General features: G+C 37.9%; 1 protein-coding gene across 1 annotated transcript; it reads right to left on the reverse strand.

Moving 5' to 3' along the window:
* Nucleotides 1-6,526: 6,526 nt before the first annotated feature.
* PDCD2 (programmed cell death 2) lies at nt 6,527-23,293 on the reverse strand. Its single transcript, XM_051998208.1, has 6 exons — nt 22,908-23,293; nt 16,292-16,534; nt 15,310-15,462; nt 13,259-13,362; nt 12,022-12,135; nt 6,527-11,663 (listed from the first exon to the last, which is right to left on the reverse strand). The coding sequence occupies exons 1-6, from the start codon at nt 23,236-23,238 to the stop codon at nt 11,505-11,507; spliced, it is 1,104 nt and encodes a 367-aa protein (XP_051854168.1). The 5' UTR covers nt 23,239-23,293; the 3' UTR covers nt 6,527-11,504.
* Between the last annotated feature and the right edge of the window lie 675 nt (nt 23,294-23,968).

The following is a 23,968-nucleotide window of genomic DNA, read 5'->3' on the forward strand; positions in this document are numbered from 1 at the left end:
ATCAGTCTGTAAAAGCAAGTTCATTCCATCTGTCTCCAATAGATTACCCTGTCAAATCCTCTTAGTTATTTTTAACCTCTCCCTGTCTACCAGTTCCTTCCCTTTTGGCTATAAGCCTGTCCATGTCTCCCCCAACCCCAAACCTTACCATTCCCAATATCATCCTCTTTCTTTTTTGCTCTTCATGCCAACCTCTTTGAGAAGGCATTCTCCAAAAGGCCTCCACTTTCTCTCACTCACTTAGTTCTTTGCATGATCCAGCTTCTGAGTTTATTGTTCTACCAAAACTTATATCCCCCAAAGGTAGCAATGATCATTTTTTTTCCCTTATCGATGACCTGTTTCTTATATGTGTTATCCCAATTTTTCCTTCTCCTCCCAGAGAGCCATTCCTTATAACAGTTTTCTTAGGAAAAGAAAAAAATCCAAAAACATATGTAATGTATATATAACTCTTGTAGCTTTCCCATCTTCACAAAAGTGAGTTTGGAATATATTCTCACACTTCTGATAATCCCATATTTTAAAATCAGCCAGAGTCAGGAATTCAGGTTAAGGGAAAATCTTCAATTTTTATTCTTTTTGAGGTGAAGGGGGATTAGCAATGTGAGCAGCTGCCTCAGGAACCAGCCAGCAGTCTCTTTTTCAGCTTCTCTCTCCGACCCTCTGCCCCCACCCACCAAAAGCGTCATTTCCAGTACAACACATCAGGACTTGCACCAAGAGTGGGTGGGGCCATTCTTTCTCCAGGCATGTATATTATTAGAGTATAGTCCAATTACTATTTAGCCTCACATGCTTGGGACCTCAGTGCATCAACTCGAGCTTAAGCCCATTACATCTCCTGCTTTCTTTTGTTTTAGAACACAGGTGGTCATGTCATCCCTGACTCCTCAGAGAGGTCAGAGCCCCCAAAGGGAGGTGATCACGACCCCCCTGACTTCTCAGGAAAGTAGGTGAAAGCACTAAAAAGGAGATAATCACGCCTTCCCTGACATCTCAGGAAAGGAGATGAAAAGCACCAAAGGGAAGTGGGGGTTGCTAGCAGGTTTCTGGGCTGAAGGGTCTTATTATGCACAAACCCATCAGCATGGGAGTTTTTACACAAGCACACAGCAATAACGCAGAGGCTATTAGTGATGACCCTCCCCCTCAGTGCAGGCTCGATGTAGTGTAACAAACATGAATTGTACACGTAAATAACGGTATAACAAACAATATAAATCAACATGGTGTTGTAAAAGATTGCCAGAAATCCTAGAAGGAGAGTATGTAAACAGCAGTCACATATATGCCTTCTTCAGCAGCCAAGAGATAGTCCAAAACTAATCTATTGTCCGTTGCTTCACACGTCAGGGAATCCAATGATCCCCCCCCCCAAGTTTTGAAGTCTTGCAAAAGTCTTTTTATGTGTTAGGGAATCCAATCATTCCAACAGATTTTGAAGTCCTGTAACAGTCTTATTTCTCAGAAAATCCAATGATTCCTGGGGGTTTTCAAGTCCCACAACAATCTTATCATGTCACAGAGAATCCAATGATTCCTGAGGGTTTTCAAGTCCTACAACAATGTTATCATGTCTCAGAGAATCCAATGATTCCTGAGGGTTTTGAAATCCAACAATTTTCAATGTCCATGAGTCAAACACCATAACTGCCGTGCTCTTTCAATGATAAGCACAATCAGCAATAGAACCACCCGATATTTCTTGGGTCTTATCCTTTGTTTCAAGGGTCTGCTCCATCTCTCTGCGATGGACAAGGTGAATACGGCTCGTTGGCAACCATCTGATTCCCTCTCCCTCAAGCAGCTAGTCTATCTGGTCCCTTCCATCTCTCCACATCACCTGGCGATTATCTAAAGATAGTGGAGCTGCTCGCACTGGACACTGCCCTTCCAGTGGGTTATAAAACTTATCTGCTGGAGCCAGTGCATCTTTGTCAAAAATCAAGAAGTTAATAGTATAAAGGGCTAGATTTAGAAGTTCTCTAGGGTTACCTGTGGCTCCCCCTTTCTTTTATTTTTGGAGCAGCATCTTAATGTCTCTGTTTCTCCTCTCGACTATTGCCTGCCTGTCCTTGAGGATTAAAGGGTATGCCAGTGGTGTGTAAAATCTTATACTGTGCACAAAAGTGTACAAAATGTTTGGAGGTGTATGCAGTTCCATTGTCTGTTTTTATGGCTTGTGGCACACCCATAATGGCAAATGCTTGTGTGAGGAATTCAGTGACCACTCGGGCTGTCCCTTTGGCTGCTGGTATTGCAAAGGTGAATCCTGAAAAGGTGTCTGCCACAACATGGATAAAAGACAGACGACCGAAAGATTTATAATGGGTCACATCCATTTGCCAGATTTCATTGTCTCAAACCACGAGGATTCTTCCCTGGAGGCAGTGTAGGAGCATGGAAAAGAAGGCAAGACTTTTACTATGCTCCTAGCTTCCTCTCTTGTTATTCCAAATTGTAAACATAAAGCTTGAGCAGCCTGATATTTAAAATGAGATTCCTGGGCTTCTTGGAATAAAGGAGTATTGGCCAACATAGAAGGCTATCTGCCTTTGAATTACCATCAAAAATAGGACCTGGGAGTCCACTATGTGAGTGGACATGCAAGATATAAATCTTACCTGGATGTTTTCTCACTTGCTATTGAAGTTTCTTAAAGAGCTGATATATATTAGAGGCTACAAATTTTATTTGGGCTGTGGCAATTCTTTGTACCATACCTACTGAATAGGCCGAATCAGATATTATATTTATGTCTCCTGGATAATAAGTAAGAGCTAGGATGATCACATACAATTCATTCTGCTGAGTAGACTGAAAGGGAGTTCTGACTACTCTCTTTATAGTTAGGTCATGAGAGTATACAGCACAAATATTATGTTTGGATTCATCTGTAAAGATAGTTGGTCCTTTAAGAGGAACTTTAGAAACTTTTTCTTCAAGAATCCATTGCTAATTATGTAATAATCTGGTTATCTTTAATGGAGATCCATGTGTAAAATTTGGAGCCATGGCTAATAAAATTTGCCACTCTGGGATGGTTTCACAGCACACATTAATTTGTGTATTGGTATAAAAGGTGTATATCTTGTCAGGTCTTGTCCCAGATAATTGTACTGCTCGCTTAATGGCTTTTAATAAAATTCTAGCCACAAGCACTGGATAAGGAGTAAGGCTTTGTTCTGGTTGTGCTGGGAGGTTCACCCACTCTATCACACTGTCTCCTTGATGAAGGACTGCTATGCGTGCCTCTTGTGTGGCAAAAACTGAGATTTCTAAGGGTTTTTGAGTGACTCTTTCAACCACATTGGATAAAGCCAGTTCAACTTTTCTCAAAGCCTCTTGAGCTTCTTTTGTAAGCTGGTGTGGTGAATTTAAAGCAGTCTCCCCTTAAAATATCATATAACTGTTACAATTGATAGGTAATCAGGCCTAACAGTGGTCGCATCCATTGGATATCTCCTATCAATTTCTGAAAGTCATTTAAGGTGTTTAGCTTCTCTGTTCTTAAGGAAAGTTTTGCACTATAAGCACCTTAGGGTATACTTCGTATCCTAAATATTGAAAAGAAGCATGTCTTTGAATTTTTTCTGCAGCTATGTACAATTTGTAATTCCTTAGTGTTTCTATGGTCTTTTGTATACATGCTTCTAACATTTGTTCCTCAGGTGCACATCTCAATATATCATCCATATAATGTAATAACATAACTTTTGGAAATGCTTTTCTTCCTGGCGTAAGAGCAGCAGCAATGTACATTTGACACAGTGGGGCTGTTTTTCATTCCCTGTGGCAAAACTGTCCATTCATATCTTTTATGAGGTTCAGCTAAGTTGACGCTGGGCACTGAAAAGGCAAATCTTTTCATATCCTCCTTATCCAGAGGGATAGAATAGAAACAATCCTTAATATCGATGACCCAAAGAGGCCACTCTCTAGGCAATTGAGTAGGAGATGGAAGTCCAGGCTGAAGAGTTCCAATAGTTTCCATCTGTTCATTCACCTTTCTTAAATTAGTCAACATCCTCCATTTTTCAGATTTCTTTTTTACAACAAACACTAGGAAATTCCAAGGACTTAAGAGAAGATTGTAAGTGTCCTTGGTGAAGTTGCTCCTGTACTATATCTAATAAGGCCTGAATTTTATCGCTACCTAAGGGCCACTGTTCTATCCACACTGGTGTATCGGTTTTCCATTGAATAGGAACAGGTGAAAGTGTTGGCAGGCCGTCAGCAGCCCTGCCTAAAAAACTGAAATACTCATTTTTAACTCTAATTGCTGTAAAACATCTCTTCCCCACAGATTGATGGGGATTTTTTCAACTATAAAAGGAGTAAAAACTCCTGTTTTGCCTTCAAAAGTCCATCTCACAGGGGCAGCACTAACTTCAGCTGCTATTGATCGTCCTACACCAGACATGTAGGTGTCTGCTTTAATCTTTGGCCCGTGACTGGGCCAGTTGGCACCTCTAATGACTGTAGGATCTGCATCTGAGCCTACCAGTCCTTCTAATGGTAGGCCATTTATATAGATTGTGAGCCTAAGTTGGTCAGCTGTTACAGTATATTCCTGGATTTTGTGGTCTGGAATCTGGGTGACTATCACCAGGTTGCTTATTAGGATTCTGTATGAGTAAACCTGATGCTACTACTTCTCCTGGGTGATAAGTCACACATTGTCTACCTGTATTAGTGACTGGGATATTATGTACACATTCCCCAGTTTCCCACATCTGTGTGTGGATGGACACTGTTTTGTACGTACAAAAAGGAGGTGAAATGGTCAAGCCTACTGTGCCTGGAGGTAAGGGATCCATAGGCTGGAGAGAAACAGATTTCACTTCTCCAGGGGGTATCTCCATTGTCCCAGCTGCATACAACTCTATTCTCCCCAGTTGTAATTCCTTTCTCCCATCAGATTGCTTCCTGGCTGATTGATTGTGTAATCCCTTTCTTCCATCATATGGCTTCCTAGCTGATTGGTCATGTCTGGGTACTGGACTTCTAGGCACTCTCTGGGTGTAGCATCAGCTGCCATCATGCCCCAAGTGTTTTTTTGCCTGGGGCCCTGAGGCTGGGCCCCTCATCCCGTTTCCCTGAATCTGTCTACATTCTGAGGCCCAAAGGAAGCCTCTGTTGCATTTTGGACATGGGGTATTAGGTCTTATTCTCCCACCCTGTTTTCTCATTCTGTCTCTATGCCAACATTGAGCTTTCAGATGCCCTACTTTACCACACTGAAAGCATCTACGAGTCTCTCTGGAAGTCCCTTGCCAGAAGGGATCCTGTCTTCCCATGTTTGGATCTTGGGGAGTCTGCATTATAGCCTGACTATAAAAGGCATCTGTGCCCACTGTGGCTCTAAAGGAGCATCCTTGCGCAGTCCCAGTATAATTCTTCTGCAAACTTCATTAGCATTTTCCTTAGCAAGTTGCCTTATCATAATGTCTGTTACTGCATTTTCACCATTAGTTCTTGTGATAGCTGTCTGCAAACATCCCACAAAGTCAGCAAAGGGTTCATTTGGCCCTTGTGTTATTTTTGTGAAGGCCTCACCCTTGTTGTCTTTCTTGTGGAGAGAAGCCCACGCTTTGATAGCATTAGCAGCAATTTGCTCATATGCTGCTATGGAATAATTAATTTGTACTGCAACGTCTGCATAGGAACCTATACCTGTTAGGTCACAGGTGATTGCAGCATGAATTGCACTTTGACTATTTTGTTGGACTTGTATCCTACAGAGCTCACTATATTCAGAAAGCCACAAGTAGTTTTGTCCTGGTTCTAGACATACCTTTGCTATAAACTTTCCAGTCATTAGGGTTCAAGATTTCGAAAGCCAAATTCTGTAATAACATCTTAACATAAGCTGATGTAGCCCCATAAAGAGTACAAGCCTTTTTCAGGTCTTTGAGGATTTCTATATCAAAAGGAGTGTATTTTCTACTTCCTTGACCTGAAGAGTTAAACTGTTGAATCACAGGGAAAATGTGAGCTTGAAGTTCAGTTACATCTCACCCTTCCGCTTGGCCTTAATTAGTCCCTTTTGCAATTAGGTCATAGAGTGGTTACCCCCCTCACTACCCCTCCTCCCTCCTCCCTCCATCTTGGAAGGTGGAATTGATGGAGGAGAATCAATTACCTGCTCCTTAGGTTTGTATTTTTAATTTTTTGATGTCATTGTTTCCATTTACATTGTTATAGTCATTGTGTGTTTTTTCTTGGTTCTGCTTCCTTCAGCATGAGTTTATATAGCTCTTTTCATGCTTCTGTGTTCACACAAATCATTTTTTAAAAACAGCTTTTTATTTACAAAACATGCATGGGTAATTTTTCAACATTGACTCTTGCAAAACCTTCTGTTCCTACTTTTCCCCTCCTTCCCTCCACCCCCTCCCCTAGATGGCAAGTAGTTCAATACATGTTAAATATTAAAGTATATGTTAAATACAATATACGTATACATATTTATACAGTTAACTTACTGCACAAGAAAAATCAGATTTAGAAGGTAAAAATAACCTAATAACTTAAGAAGGAAAAGAGCCACGTCCATCAGGATTGGTCTTCGATTTCTGAAATCATCCTGCTGGTCATTTCTTACAGGACACTAATATTTCATAACATTTACATACCACAATTTATTCAGCCATCTATTCAATTTCCAGTTTCTAGCCACTACAAAAAGGGGTGCCACAAACATTTCTGTACATGTAGATCCCTTTCCTTTCTTTAGTATCTCTTTGGTATATAACTCCTTCTGGATCAAAGGGCATATGAAGAGTCTGGTAACTTTTTGAGCATAGTTCCAAATTGGTCTCCATTCACAATTTCACCAACGATGTATCAGTGTCCCAGTTTTTTTCATATCCCTCCAACAATCATCATTAGTTTTTCCTGTCATCTTTAGCCAATCTGAGAGGTGTGTAGTAGTATCTCAAGAGTTGTCTTAATTTGCATTTCTCTCATCAATGACTTGGAGCACCTTTTCATATGAACTCTAGTCATAGAGTCAATTTCTTCATCTGAAAATTGTTCATATCCTTTGGCTATTTATCAATTGGAAAATAGCTTGATAATAAATCAAATAATCAGAGTCAATTCTCTATATATTTTGGAAATGAGGCCTTTATCAAAATCTGACTGTAAAAATGTTTTACCAGTTTGTTTCCCTTCTAATCTTGTTTGCATTAGTTTGTTTGTACAAAAGCTTTTCAATTTGATATGATTTGGTATAATCAAAATTTTCTATTTAATGATCTCTCGTTCTTCTTTGGTCACAAATTCCTTCCTCCTCCACAGGTCTGAGAGGTAAACTATCCTATGTTCTTCTAATTTTATTTATAATTTCATTCTTTATGTCTAGATCATGAACCCATTTTGACCTTGTCTTGATGTACAGTGTTAAGTGTGGGTCAATGCCTAGTTTCTGCCATACTAATTTCCAATTTTCCCAGCAGTTTTTATCAAACAATGAGTTCTTATCCCAAAAGCTGGGGTCTTTGGGTTTGTCAAGCACTAGACTGCTAATAGTTGACTATTTTGTCCTATGAACCTAACCTATTCCACTGATCAATACCAAATGGTTCTGGTAACTGCTGCTTTATAAAATAGTTTTAGATCTAGTACAGCTAAGCCACCTTCATTTGATTTTTTTTTCATTAGTTCCCTTGAGATTCTTGACCTTTTGTTCTTCCAGATAAATTTTGTTATTTTTTTCTAGGTCACCCAAATCATTCTTAACAGCACAGTGATTAATGTTCCATTACATATCTGTACCAGTTAGTTTAGACATTCCCCAATTGACAGGCATCTACTTTGTTTCTAATCCTCTCCTATCACAAAAAGCTCTGTTACAAATGTTTTGGCATATATAGTACTGACTTCTTAATTGTAAGCCCAATAATAGGGTCTCTGCTTCACAGGTTAGGTTACCCTAACACTGCTGCTGGCTTCTAATCTCTAATCTCTGAATGCCTTTCAGACATTTCAAACTAGACATTCAATAGACATCTTAAACTCAAAATGAGCAAAAACTCAATTCAGCTTTCCTCAAAACCCTGTAACCATCATCTTCCCAGTCCCCCAGATTTGCAGTTTACTTACATTCTTAAGTACCCAGTATCATTCACCCACCAGATCTAGTCTGTCACCTAGAACTTTTAATTTCATCTTTGCAACATCTCTTCTATATCTATATCCCTTCTCTTCTCTGATACAGAAGCTTGCATCCTCCCTTCAAAAAAAGTGCTCTACAGATAATGAACTTCAAACTAGTAACCACAGGTATGTTCCAAATCACTAATGAAAATTGCAAATCAAAACATTAGGGTTTCATCTCATGAAGCAAATTGGCAAAGATGATAAAGTGAGTTGTGGAAATATGATAAGCACACTAATTCATTATTGGTGAAATTGAATTTTCTAAGATCATTTTGGAAAGCAATTTGGCCTTATGTAAATAAGGTGACTAACACTCTGACTCAAAATTGCTAGGCAAATACTCCAAGGAGGTTATTGATAAAAAGGGTTTCAGATACACTAAAATATTTATAGCAAATAATATATAAATATAAGACCTCATCAAATGAGGAATGACCAAGCCATATGGTACATGAAAGCAACTCAGTATTTCTATCCTCTTAAGAAATGATGATTTATATGCAGAGATGAGAAAAAAATACCAAGTAATGTTAACAATATAAATGGAAAGAACTACAAAAAAAGTATTGCAAGCTAATTAGCTTGGCTCCAAAGAAGCACTCCTTTCCACCATCTCTGCAAAAGTGGGGTAATGTTCCCCTGATTTAGAACACTGCAAATTAATTTTCAATATATAGGTTGATGGAGATGAGGTGAGAGGAGAAAAAAAGAAATATAAGAGAAATTTTAATCTATATAAATAAGAGATATGTTAATTTTAAAAATTTGTAAACTAGTACAATTTATAATGGTCATGAAGTCTTAAAAACTATAGCTTTGAGCAGTCTAAATTAAAATTCAACTTCAGTGGTTACTGTGTAGCTCTCCATTAGGGTAATTTTTAAATCTCTTATTATTGTGATAAAAGATATTCTTTTAAAGATGGAATTTGAGTATTTTCTACAATCCTTTGATTAGTCATCAAGAACAATCTTAGAATGATACTACTTCTCTCATCCTGGGTTTTTGAAGGCTAGATCAGGTAAGCCTTTCTTAGAAAAAAACTGAAACATGCTTTCCTATTCTTAGGTAAGGAGGATTATGATACAGAATGTTACAGTCTTAGACTTGGTTGCTTTTTGCTTAACTTTTTTTTTAAGGGAGTGTTCTCTGCAGAATTGGAGGTAATTGATGGGGTAAATATTTAATAAAAGAATCACTAACTTTTTAAAAGGAAAGGGAAGGTACACTCTCAAAGGAGTGAAGTTCTGGTGAAATCCCAAATCCACAATAATAGAGTACAGGTTTTGGCAAGGTTAATGCATCCATTATTGAACCAACTAAGGTTCATTCCCAGGCAGTGATTTTGGACACAACAATTATGATTTTTTTTTTTTTAAGAACATAGCATATGTTTATTTACAATTCAGTCTCCTTAGTTCTTTTTCTGGATGCAGATGGCATTTTCTGTCCATAAATATCTTTTAAAAGTACGGTCACTGAGAGTGTATCCCCATTAAAATAAGTGATGCACTCCTTACTGGGACAATTGGGAGCTACAAGTACAACTCAATTTCCCCCCCAGTACCCATCTCTCTTTATGCCAAGTACAAAACCCTTCAACATACTGATGAACAATAAACTGAGACCTAGAAAGGGATCAAGAGGGAATAGATTTGGGAAAATCCATCATGCTTTCAAGGTTTTGAAAATCTCTGCTAGTTCAATGCTCATTTCTTTAAAACAATATTCTGATGATGCTATTGTTACTGTTCAGTTGTGAATAGTCAAGTCTTCCTGACTGTACGCAGGCCCAGTGTTCTATCCACAGAGCCATCCAGCTGCCCAATGATGCAGTACAGCTGGTTAATTTTGTAGCACCATAATGCTGAAAGAATAAAAGTTATAAATAATCCAGAAGACAATAGAAGTGTGGTGGACAAAATCATGTGGCATATTTACCAATGACAATTTATGATCAAGTAGAAAGGGATACATCAAAATACAACTTTGATATATTTGATCAGAAATTCTGTTCACATTAATCCTGATAGCAAAAATCTCCTTTTACTATTCAGCCTAATAGGCTTGCTCCTATTGCCTTCAGTTATTAATAGTGAGCTCCTCGGAGAACAAAATTATAATAACTCAACCAGAATAAGAAAATATAAGAGAGTGGTCACAGGATTTGCTCCACATCAGAGTTAAAGTATTCTTGTCAACAATAACTTAAGAAGCAAGATATAGCTAATACTATTGCCAGTACGCAAAATTATGGGCCATAATCTCAACTTGAGTAATGTATTACTCGAGGGAGAAGAAATCTAGACCTAGATAAATTTTAATTTTGTGCAGTAGCCTTTCTCATAGATTACTGAACCCTTAAAAATTTGATTCATTTTACAGATGAGAAAAAGAGGGCTAAGCAACTTGCCCAGTCAGAGCTTACCTTGTGGTAGAGCCAGAGCTTAAATCCAACTCTTTCTGACTCTATCCAGCACTTTCTCCCCGATACAATGTTCATCAACTGAGGTTGGAGGAGAAGAAAGCCAAATTAAGATACTATTAAATTGATGATTTAGTAGCTTTGCTACTTTCATATAGTTTGAGACAATGTATACAGTTAAAAAAGAAAACTTTTTTTTGAGGCAATTGGGGTTAAGTAACTTGCTTAGGGTCACACAGCTAGGAAGTGTTGAGCATCTGAGGTCACATTTGAACTCAGGTCCCCCTGACTTCAGGGCTGGTGCTCTATCCAGAAAGTTTTCTTTTTAAAGCAATTAAAAAAAAAAAAAAAAACAGATGTGATAAGTTCATTACTCTAGATGAGCACTCTATTTAGCTCTAAACTTCCTGGCAGTTAAGGCAAAAAGGATTAGTGTAAGAAGGCACTGGTGTCTAAGAATTACATGCAACAGAAAGGGAAACAAAAAGACAAAGGAAGTGACAAAATAAAAGATAATAGAAGACAAAGGAGAGAAAAAGACAAAGCCACAGTTCTATATTGTGTCAGCATATGAGTGCGTAACAAAAACTTTTGAAAGAGTTTGGGCAAAAGATTGTTAATTATGAAAATAAGAAACCATCAATTGATTATGAGCTAAGCATAAGTTCTTTGATATCTAGCTTTGCAGGTCATAAATAAAATACTTCCTCCCATCATTTAGCAGACACAATATGTGCTTTTATTAGCCTAACTCCCCATCACAGTCAGCCTATCATTAGACACTGGGGCTGTTGTGATGAGTTTTATCTAGATTACTATTAACATTAGCTTTTCTCCTTATCAATATGTACAAGGCATGAAGAATGCTTAGATATTCTAAAAAGTGGAGAGTACAAAATCTTTGATGATTCTAAGTTGTATCTGTAAAGTCTTGTTTCCAAATGAACTCCTCTGTGTACTTGGTGCCCAAGTTGCAGTTCTCCACACAGGTAAATACAGCCAGAGTCCCCCAGTCAATACTTCTGCCCAGTCTGTCAGCCTTCAGGTAATTCAGAAGCTGTGGCATAACCTGAGAAAAGACAACAAAGTATTGGAGGGCAATACACCTCTGTTTGGATTAAGGCAAACTATAACAAGCTGGTTTTTATCACTTATCTTAAATTATTAAAATCTTTAATGTAAATCAGACTTACTATGTAGCTTACATTTTTAGCAAATTCCCTAATCTGTTCTATGGCTCCACCTCCATGTGGCCTTTGTTTGTTTTTTTACTAAAATAGCTCTAACAATTACAATGAACTTTTCATAAATGTTCCAAAAATGATCCATTCCTTTTATGTGGCAAGGACAGATACACAGAAAAATTAACTAATTCAGAAAACAGATCAATTTTTAACCATGATCATATCTTATTTCAGAATTCATACCTGGAATTCAAATATCCTCCTGGCACCACATGGACAATTTGGAATATCTTGTTCTTGAGGAATATTTTCACCAGAAATCCAGATAGGGTCAATTCCTCTGCCATATCTAAGAATCTAAAATCAAACATGAAAATTCTAAAATACTAACACTTTATTACTCACAAATCTTACCAAAAGGATTATGAGGAAAAGATTTTTCATAAAAAATGTGCCTTTACAAATAGCTTTGGAAAGTTCCTCCAAATATTTATCTGAAATAGTTTGATATAATCTATTAACATTTCCCAGAAAACACCTGTGTTACTATACACTAATAATGCTTCCTCAAAACATATGCTGTAATACTAATGCTGATAAATCAATTCAGTTCATCAGTAATGAAGGCTCAAGGGAAAGATCTCAATATTATTCCACATTTATTCTATTTGTCACAATCCTTGCATTCCACTTAGTACAGCTGACAGAAGAGCAGTAAGTATGAAAACAGTATCCAGTCTAAATATAATCTATGGTCCAGCAAAATGCATCTTCAGTACAGCTCTCTGGTCTTTAGCATTCTATACTTAAGGTTTGTGTTTAAGGTTGGCCAAATGAATTAAGAAACAAAATTAGAAAAACTGAACAAATGCCAGAAGAAATACTCTATAAAAATCCATTAATAAAATCAACTCCACCAAATATCAATTCTGCTCTAACATTGTGAAAATTAGCACACACCAACGATTACTTCACTCACAGGATCCAAACACTGGAGATGACTGTAGTGAACTATAAAAGGTTAAGGAATGCTCTGAACTTCCTCCCACTTGCTCCTTCTGAGCTTCTTTCTTGGATTTCATTAGATTTTAGGGACAGGATTTACAGACTTAATCAGGCTTTTTTTCAGGTAGCTGGCATGTTTAAGGTGAAAAGAAGTGAGGCAAACTGCAGTGTACAGAATCCCATGAGTAATAAACCAAGAAAGGGGAATAAATGATCTTTCCAAAAAGACAAACTGCAAAGGCCCCATCATAAAAGGATGCACAGACATCACAAAAAGAAAAAAATTTTTTAAAGGATTATGAATCTTAAAGGATTAACATAATCATATTATCAGAGCATTGTTTTTATTCATTGCCCATCAAGGAACAGTCCTTTGTAAAAATATTTGTCGTAATAGATTTTACCTTCTATGGTGATGAGTCAAAAAATATTTTCTAAGACAAATGATGTAACAATTATGCTTTGTTTACTTTACCTGGTCTGGTTCAAGGGCTATTTGAGTTTTAAATTTCTGGAAGATTTCATCTTCTCTAGATTCATGCTTTGCTATGGAATCCAATTCTGCCTCAAGTGCTTCATCTGAAAGCAAACAAATGCTATAAACAAATTCTAAGACAACAGATATACAAAAATAACAATCCACTTATTTAACATTTCATAGTTTACAGAGAGCTTTCTTAACTATTTCTTGTAAAAATTTATTTATTTTAATTTATAATTTATTCTTTAATTTATTTTTCATAACTATTAATGATATTATCCCCATTTTACAGATTAAGACATCTGAGGATCCAAGATGTTAATAACTTGTCAAGGAACTCTTTCTACACTATATTATGCTAAGTCCACTCAAAGTAGCTTTCATGCACTTACATCTTTTTTTTTTTAATGATGTTATCTTCTGGTTTTACATCTCCATTTCTAAACATTTAAGTGACACATGTAGATAGTGCACTCAACAGTGCTTCCCCTAGAGTTGGGAAGATCTGAGTTCAAATTAGATGAGACTGTGTTTCCCCGGACAAGGCACTTAATCTCTGTCTGCCTCAGTCACTTCATCTGCAGAATGAGGAATATTAATAATACTTATTTCTCAGGGTTATTGTGAGGATTAAATGTCTCTATAAAGCTCTTAACAGAGGCATACATACAGTAAGCACCCAAAATGTTTCCCTACTTCTATCATAAATGCTTTTTCATTCAATCACTGATTCAAATATTCTTACCTCTCTTTACCTAGCCAAGTCATCTTTAATAAACAAAGAATAAAAGAGAGAAAAAAATCTCTGCAAAAAGAACCAATTTCTATCAATTGACTCTAATAGGATATACAATGTTCAATACCCATAATCTCCCACTTCTGTAGAAAGTGGAGATCTCACACCTTTAAGTGTTTTTAAGTATGCTAAAATTAAATGTTCTATGCTTCCTTAGGATTTGCATCATATCCATGCTTCAAATTCATGATCTTCCATCCCTAATTCTTTCTTCATAAATATAGCAGCAGTTCAACATAAGTTAATTGTTTTCTGCTTCTTTAAATTATGTATTAGTCTCTAGTCTCAAAGAATTTACAGTCTGGGGCAGCTGGGTGGCCTCCCTGAAGTCAGGAGAATCTGAGTTCAAATCTGGCCTCAGACACTTAACACTTCCTAACTGTGTGACCCTGGGCAAGTCACTTAACCCCAAGTGCCTCCAAAAAAAAAAGAAAACACCTTCCATGACAAAGGGATTAAATTTTTCTTTATGAATTAAAAAATTTTCTCCTTCCACTCCTCTGTGTATGTAAGATGTGTATGAAGAATATCATGGATTATTTTTTTGCTGCTATGAAGCTATAAAAAACTGCTAAACTGAAATACAGGTAAGGAAGCTTTAAAGAAGAGGGAAAAGATAAATATTTTCCATTGGCAAGATTATTACTTATAGGCTGCAGTTAATGAGTTGGCTAGGATATTTGGACTGGACCTGAGCCAATTGAATAATGGTATCTGAAAGTCTAGCACTTTTTCTACTGTAAGGGAGAAATGGAGTTCTACATGTTTAATGAAAAGGGCTTTTCAATATGAGGAAAAGGATTACTGAGAGCAAGGAACCTAAATAATCTATTGTGAATTATTAATGTCAATAAAACAAAGACAATCATTTCTGGCATTTTGTGTATGTTTTTAATCTTTTTTGTTGCTTTTATTTTGACTGATCCTATGATTACACTGATGTTCTGAGTAAAGAATTCTAGGTGAAAAACTTCCCTTTAAAAATGCATGCTGAATAGGTCACTGAGAAGTCAAATAACATCCTCAGCACCACAAAGCCAGTATATGCCAGAAGCAGAACTTGAATCCAATGCCAGTTCTTATCCACTATTCCAGACTACATCTACTTTCATCCTATTATATAATAGAATCAAAATGGAAAAAGCACAGGCTAACCGTTTTCCTTCACTAGAGTTTGCATTTCTGTCAAGCTGATAATAATGAAATTATCTTTGCAATAATGATTTATGGGCATGAAATGATTTCTTACCCATAGTGCCAATGAGCTCTGAGTCTTCACACTTTTCCAGATCTTGAGGAATGCAGTCAGAAACATCATCAGGCTCCAGTTCTTCTGTTTCTATTACAATTTCATATTCAGGAAAAAGGAACTTGTGGTCTGGAACTGCACTATTCAAATTATCTAAAAGAATATATCTGCATTAGTTATAATGTAAATTATAGTTAATCAACTCAAAGATAACAGAAAAATGACTATGAGCCTCTTAAGGAGTTATATACTATAGGCTCTCAAATAAAATTATTTGTTGGGTTCAGGAATGATGGATGCTGAAGAAAGGCTTAGAGGGAAGGGATGTGACAGAATTGTACCTGAACCAATCTTTAATCCTCTGACCTATACCAGATTGTGAAAATTCTGAAGAAACTTACCTATTTTTAAATATCAAGATTTTTAAGAAATATCATTAGAAAATTTAACACATAGTTTCTGGTAACTCCAATTATGTTTTAATATTTCACTTAATGATATCCATCCATAAAGTACTTAATTTCCAGGAAGATACTGAATTACATCACATGATATAATAAATTTCATAGAAAGTAGTCATCTCTCCCATCTTTTCAATGTATCATTTTACAAAGAAGTATTCTTTCCTTCCTCTTCTTTTGCAAAAAGGACCATCAGTGTGGAATATTGTGTATGTCAGACTTTTCAATATTTTGCTTAGTTTTATATATATATTTTTTTCCCCTCTTAAAATCTTTATCATAAGAGATTTGACTCACTGGAAGGGAGATGGAGAGTAAAGTACAATGGGAAAGGTAGGTGATATATCAATAAAATTTTATCTGAAAAATTAAAGTACACCAGAAGGCTCATCTTTTTTTTTTTTTTTTAAATAATGTCATTTTTTGACATCACCATTTAAAAACTCAGACCCACAAATAGAAGGATAAGGAACTGAAGGAATATTACTTGGGAAATGATTTTTTAAAACTATTTAACTTACCTGATGTGGTACAAGACTGTTTATGTGCCAATTTCCAATCAAGAGTCTGATGATCCTTACTACAATAATGGGCCTTATGACACTTGGAACAAACTTTGGGACCCAAACAGCCACAAACCCTACAAAGATGAACACCAGATCGAAGCTGTACACTTGGAGAATCATCCTTTTCATCCGGTGGCTCTTCAGATGGTGGTTCATAAGAGTAATGGTCATTTTTCCTAGGTAGTTGATTCCTGAAAACTAGAAAAGTAGAATGAAAATAACTAAAAATCTCCATTAAAAATATTAGGCCACTAAAAAAAGGGGTTCTCTAAATTATGTCAAAGGAAAAATTATGCTATTCATAGGAAGCTGATGTTACGGTAAAAACACTGATGTTCCTTCAGTGCTTCTAGAGTTAGTCACAATACCAAAGGATGTTACTTTTACTGAGTGATCAAAAGCAGAGTTGGGCTGAACAGTATTGTTCATAAAATATAGGCTGTGCCCCGGAATACATGCAAAAATAGTTTTTAACATTCAACTTTGCAAAACTTTGTGTTCTAAATTTTCTACCTCCCTGTCCCATCTTCCCTCTCCCCAAGATGGCAAGCAATCTGATATAGGTTAAATATTGCACATTCCTTTTAAAGTAAGTTTTCCATTTCATTTATTTATTTATCAGGTGTAATTTGATTCCCACCATTTAATCTGAAATTTTTTTTCATGGAAATAATATTTTCTAGGCAACATTTTGGAAATATTTCCATGAAAAAAAATTGGTGAAGAATTCCTGTTAAACATAGACTGGACAAGATAACCTTTTTTTTTCAAGGTATATTTTTTTTTTCAATATGTAATTTAGTTTTGTGGGGTGTTTTTATAGCTTTTTATTTACAAATATATGCATGGGTAATTTTTCAGTATTGACAGTTGCAAATCCTTTTTGTTCCAACTTTTTCCCTCCTTCCCCCTACCTCTTCCCCCAGATAGCAGATGGACCAATACATGTTAAATATATTAAAGTATAAGTTAAATACAATATATGTATATATATGTATATATACATACATGTTTCAACAGTTATTTTGCTGTATAAAAAGAGTCAGACTTTGAAATAGTGTACAATTAGCCTGTGAAGGAAATCAAAAATGCAGGCAGACAAAAATAGAGGGATTGGGAATTCTATGTAGTGGTTCATAGTCATCTCCCAGTGTTCTTTCACTGGGTATAGCTGGTTCAATTCATTACTGCTCTATTGGAACTGATTTGGTTCATCTCATTGTTGAAGTGAGCCACATCCATCAGAATCAATCATCATATAGTATTGTTATTGAAGTAAATAATGATCTTCTGGTCCTGCTCATTTCACTCAGCATCAGTTCATGTAAGTCTCTCCAGGCCTTTCTGAAATCATCCTGCTGGTCATTTCTTATAGAACAACAATATTCCATAATATTCATATACCACAATTTATTCAGCCATTCTCTAATTGATGGGCATCCACTCAGTTTCCAGTTTCCGGCCACTACAAAGAGGGCTGCCACATAAAGGTCCCTTTCCCTTTTTAAAATCTTTTTGAGATCTAAATCCAGTAGTAACACAGCTGGGTCAAAGGGTATGCACAGTTTGATAGCTTTTTGAGCATAGTTCCAAATTGCTCTCCAGAATGGCTGGATGTGTTCACAATTCCACCAACAATGTATCAGTGTCCCAGTTTTCCCACATCCCCTCCAACATTCCGCATTATCTTTCCCTGTCATTCTAACCAAGATGACAGGTGTGTAGTGGTATTTCAGAGTTGTCTTAATTTGCATTTCTCTGATTAATAATAACTTGGAACATCTTTTCATAAGGCTAGAAATAGTTTCAATTTCTTCATCTGAGAATTGTCTGTTCATATCTTTTGACCATTTATGGACAAGATAATCTTTGAGGTCCCTTTCCAATGCCTAGATTCTATGATTCCATAATATGCCATGCAAAGGAACAAATGGCATTTTTTTTAGTGGAAGCAAATTTCAGCTCAATATAAATAATAAACTATCAGCTTGATCAATTAAAAAAAGGAAGAAAATATCTTCTATTGTCTAGCAGAAGCATGATGTATCAGAAATAGCATTAGTCTTGAGAATCACAGTTTCAATTGATCAATGATGGACAGAAGCAGCTACACCCAAGAAAGAACACTGGGAAATGAATGTAAACTGTTTGCATGTTTGTTTTTCTTTCCGGGCTATTTCTACCTTCTGTATCTAGGATATACTGTGACATATTTAACATGTATAGGACTGCTTGCCATCTTGGGGAGAGGGTAGAAGGAGGGGACAAAATCGGAACAGAAGTGAGTGCAAGAGATAATGTTCTAAAAAATTACCCTGGCATGGATTCTGTCAATAAAAAGTTATTATAAAAAAAAAAAAAGTCTTGAGAGTCAGAAGGTATCTGGATCAGAATCCTACCTTTTAAACTTTCTACCTTTGTGAACAAGAAAATGGCACAAAAATCACAAACTAAGAGTTAGATAAGACTTTAAAAAATCCTTTTCTTCAGGTGCTCCAAATCACTATTGATCAGAGAAATGCAAATTTAGACAACTCTGAGATACCATTACACATCTATCAGATGGCTGAGATGACAGGTAAAGATGACAAATGTTGGAGGGGATGTAGGAAAACAGACACATACATTGTTGATGGAACTGTGAAAGAATTCAACTATTCTGGAGAGCAATTTGGAACTATGCTCAAAAAGTTATCAAACTGTGCATACCCTTTGATCCAGCAGTGCTACTACTGGGCTTATATCCCAAAGAGATCTTAAAGGAAGGAAAGGGACCCACATGTGCAAAAATGTTTGTGGCAGCCCTTTTTGTAGTGGCCAGAACCTGGAAACTGAATGGATGCCCATCAATTGGAGAATGGCTGAATTGTGATATATGAATGTTATGGAATACTATTGTTCTATAAGAAATGACCAACAGAATGACTTCAGAGAGGCCTAAAGAGACTTACATGAACTGATGTGTAGAGGGCAGGAACTCTGAAAAGGTATACTTAATGATTAATTTAATCCTATAACAAGATATTAACTCAGTGGAATTGACAAAATAATTGGTTCTCTAGTGATATGATTGGCCTGTACTCAGTATGATGAATTGATTTAATTGTAATAGAGTATTTAAGAGGTCAGAGTCAGACCGAAATCAGAGCAGAGACTGAGATGTGCAGACTGCTGACGCAGATTGGGAGACTGAAGGAGATAATAAAGACTTTGGACTTTAACTTGGACTATTCTCGTGGTGATTATTCTGCTGAGACCAAGGCTGGTTCCAAGATCCTCCAGAAAGCTAGTCAGAACATTACACTGAGGCTAAGTGAAATGAGCAGAACCAGGAGACCATTATACACAGCAACAACAAGACTATATAATGATCAATTATGATGGACACGGCTCTTTTCAACAATGAGATGATTCAGATCAGTTCTGTAGTGTCTCTTATTGCTACCCTAACCTTGTAGCTCCTCTTTGAATTACTCAATGCTTAATGTCAACGGCGATGGCTAGGCCACACTTACCCATCTTCGGGTACCAACCTGGATAACATAAAGACAGACCAGCAGGAGGTAGGGGTGAAGCAAAAGAGATCTTTATTCTTAGATAGCACATATTAATACCCTCCCTGAAGAGCAGGGGGAAGGGGAGGTCCTCTAGGAACCTGGCATAATGGGATTGGCCTGAGAAGAGAGAGGGAGGCGTACTAGGCTTTGAGAGCATTAAGGAGGGAGGTGTGGTACCTGGGTTCAGACACCACCTCTTGGGGCTATGCCCCACCTCCATGTAAAACTCACCTGCACCTTAGTACCTCTCATCCCGCAGGTCCTCCCATATCCCTTGAACTGCATTCCTTGCTTCTAGAGGCTTTCTAACCCTTATAAGTGCCAATGATCTTGTGATGAAGAGAGCCATTTACACCCAAAAAGAAGACTGTGGAAGCTGAATGTGGACCACAACATAGATTCTCTCTCTTTCCGTTAATGTTGGCTTACATTTTTGTTGGGTTTTTTTTTTCTTTCTACATCCTTTTTTCCTTGTGCAGCAAAATAACTATATAAACATGTATACATATATTGGATTTAACATATAATTTAACATATTGGACTATCTGACATCTAGGGGAGAGGGGAGGAGAAGAAGAAGAAAAGTTGGAACAGGAGATTTTGCAAGGGTCAATGTTAAAAAATTACCCATGCATATGTTTTGTAAATAAGAAATAATTTTTTAAAAATCCTTTTCTTTGTCCTCATCCTTCCTGACTTTCTATAGTATTTGAAGATGCCAGCCACTCCATCTTCTGGCTCTCTCCTCCCTGTGTTTTCTTTCCAACTATCTCACTAATTCTTTTCAACCTTTTCTGAAACAGCATTATCCATGTCCCAATCCTGATGTGGGTGTACCCTAGGGTTCTGTCCTGGGCCCATCATCAACTACTTATTGGACATCAACACCTGTGTGTTCCATAGATACCCAAAACTTTTCAAGCTTAAAATACAATTTTCACCCTAAATAAATCCTCCTAACTTCCTGATTTATGTCAATGACATCCTTCCAGTGCAGCATTCTTTCTTTGTACTCACCCCCATATATCAATTCAATAGCTAAGTCTTGTGGATTTTACCTCTTTCTCATCTGTCTCATTCTCTCCATTCATATCACAACCACCCTATTTTGGGCCCTCATCAACTCCTACCTGGACTACTGCAATAGAATTCTAATTGGTCTCCCTGCCTCCAGTCTTTCTCTTCTGCAAACCATCTCAAACAAAGCTGCCAAATTAATACTTTAGAATCTGACTATGTCACTCCCTTGTTCTAAAAGCTTCAGCAGATTGTCCACTGACTGTAGGCCAATATATAAATTCCTTTTTCGGATTTAAACCATCATAACTTCCGAAGCAGCCTCTTCCCAAGCTGATCACACATCACTCCATGGGATGTTTACATTCCAACAAACTGACTTAGTTGGTGTTCCTCAAATATAACATCTCATCCGCCATCTCCCTGATATTGCATAGGACTAACCCTGGAACACTCTTCCCTCCCTTGACTTCCAGCTCCTGAAAGCTCTCACTCCACTAATGAGTCAAGTTAAGTACCCTTTCTTCAGATTTTTTGCATCTCCTGCTCCCTTATCCCAGTTGTTGCTGCTCCTACCATTACCATATACTTATTTCCATAGACATTTTCTATATAATCCTAAATTGGCTTCTCTGCTGCTTATTACATTGTTTGGAGGTCTACATATTGAGGAGTTAAAGTGGTGAATAAAAGCCATGGACTTGGAACTGGAACATCTAAATTCTTCCTCAAACATTTAATAACGCTTTCACCATGGACAAGTCACTTGGTCTCTCTCAGCTTAGCATCTCATCTGTAAAATTGGAATATTAATAGTACTTACCTCAAAGGCTTGTTGCGAGGGTTAAATGTAATGATATTTCTAAAGTATGTTGTAAACCTTAAAAAGCACCACATAAATGTGATGTTAGTGTCATCATCACTATTGTTATCCCAGGCCAAACAGAATAAATATAATCCCTCATGTCAGCTTTTCAAATACTTACAATGATATGCCCCGTAACATAAAGACAGCACACTATTAATAAAGAGATCTAATAATAAAAATCAGCATATGACACTCACTATACACAAGAGGCTTTATAAGTATTAATTCATTTGATCCTCACAACAACCCTGGAAGATGGGTGCTATTATTATCCCCATTTTGCAGGTGATGAACCAGCCAAACAGAGTTTAACTTCCCCAGGTCACACGGCTGCAAGTGTGTGAGGTCACATTTGAACTCCTGTCTCCAGACTCAGCGGGCTCTGTTCTCTGTAGCACCTAGTTGCCCCCATCTTCGCTTCAATCCTGCCTCAACCACTTACTGTGTGACCACTGGAGACTTCACTTAATTATTAGTGGGGTTAATAATCGTAGCTTATACTAATAAGCTCTGAGCATATATGGGGAGTAAATTTTTCAAACGAAACAAAATCCAAAAGGGAGGAAGAGGGAAATTTTTAAAGGGGCAAAATAATAATTAATTAAAAACTAGTTAATAAGTATAAACAAATAATAATTAACTGGGAAATAGATGACAACCTGTACTCTACATCATTTCCCTTGAGAGAGAGACTGAGAGACAGAGACTGAGAATGAAAGAGAGAGAGAAGGAGAAAAGGAGAAAAAAAGGAGACAGAGAAAGAGACAGACAGACAGAATGACTTCTGGACAATTCCCTGCTCCCCTCTTTTCCCACGTCCTCCTTCTCTGGGAGGTGGCTCACTCCTGGAGTCAAGAAGACCGAGTTCAAGTCTGGCTTCAGACCCTTACTAGCTGTGTGACCCCGGGCAAGTCACTTACTCCTGTTTGCCTCCGTTTTCTCACCCGAAAAATTGGAATAATAACGGCACCTACCTCCTAGAGTTGTTTCCAACCGTAATTGGATTCCCGACCAAGGCTCTCGGCAGGCGCTGTTACCAAAGGCGGACGGGACTAGTCTAGGCGCGGAGCTGCCCGCCAGAATGAGAGGACGACGGAGGCGGAGAGGGGAAGGCAGAGCGGGCCCTGACCTCGGAGCGCGGCGCAGCACGGAGGCTCCCGGCAGCAGAAGACGAAGAGGCTGCGATGAAAGGCGTCGGCACGGTCCGGAAGCGGCGCGTACAGCTGCAGCAGGAAGGCGAGCGGCCGGCTGCACAGCGGGCACGCAAGCTCAGCGGGGCCCGGAAGGTCGCACTCGGACAGCCACGCCGGTCGCCCGCCCACCTTGCTGGGGAACTGTTCGCTCTGCAGGCGCCAGCCCGGCGCTTCGACGGCGAAACCCAGCTCCACTGTCGGGGCCGGGGTCGGAACCGGAGCCGGAGCCGGGGCCGGAGCCGGAGCCGGGGGTACGGCCAACGCCATGATAACTCCTCCTGCAGCACCAGCCGCAGAAGACCCAAGAGACAGGTTAACACGTTCTCTTAGCTACAGAGTAACGGAAATAGCCCGGCCTGAACCGGAAGTGTGCTGTGGAGAAACGAGGCCGTCGCCCGCTGAACGCTCAGGATGCTGGACGATAAGTTCCCTGTTACAATCAGTCCGCTCTGTTCTTTTAAGGCTTCTTTAGGGCGGGTCCTGTTGCGGGTGGGAGTCGGAGAATGAGGTAATTGAGAAATAACGACTATTGAGAAATAATAATTGGTATTTATGTAACATTTTAAAGTTTGCATATGATCGTAGCTAGCAGTAATATGCTACTTCAAAGTTTACAACACGCTTTATTTTTTTCTTATTTTCACCACAAGTGAGGCAGACACAATTGTCTAATACTTATTGTTCAGAATCATACAGTCAGTAAGTGTCTAGGCTATATTTAAACTAAGGCCTTCCTGACTCCAGGTGCACTACTCTATCCATTTCATCACTCTAGTTATTTAGTCGTTCTGAGTCATGCATCATTTTCATGACCCCATTTGAAGTTTTCTTGGCAAAGATACTGGAGTGGTTTATCCTTTCCTTCTTCAGCTCATTTTACAGATGAGGAAACTGAGGCAAACAGGGTTAAGTGACTTGTCCAAGGTCATACAGCTAGTAAGTGTCTGGGGTCATAGTTGAAGTCAGAAAGCTGAGTCTTTCTCATTCTTGGCTGGAC

The sequence above is a fragment of the Antechinus flavipes genome, chromosome 4, assembly GCF_016432865.1.
Source record: "Antechinus flavipes isolate AdamAnt ecotype Samford, QLD, Australia chromosome 4, AdamAnt_v2, whole genome shotgun sequence".
NCBI classification, from domain to species: domain Eukaryota; kingdom Metazoa; phylum Chordata; class Mammalia; order Dasyuromorphia; family Dasyuridae; genus Antechinus; species Antechinus flavipes.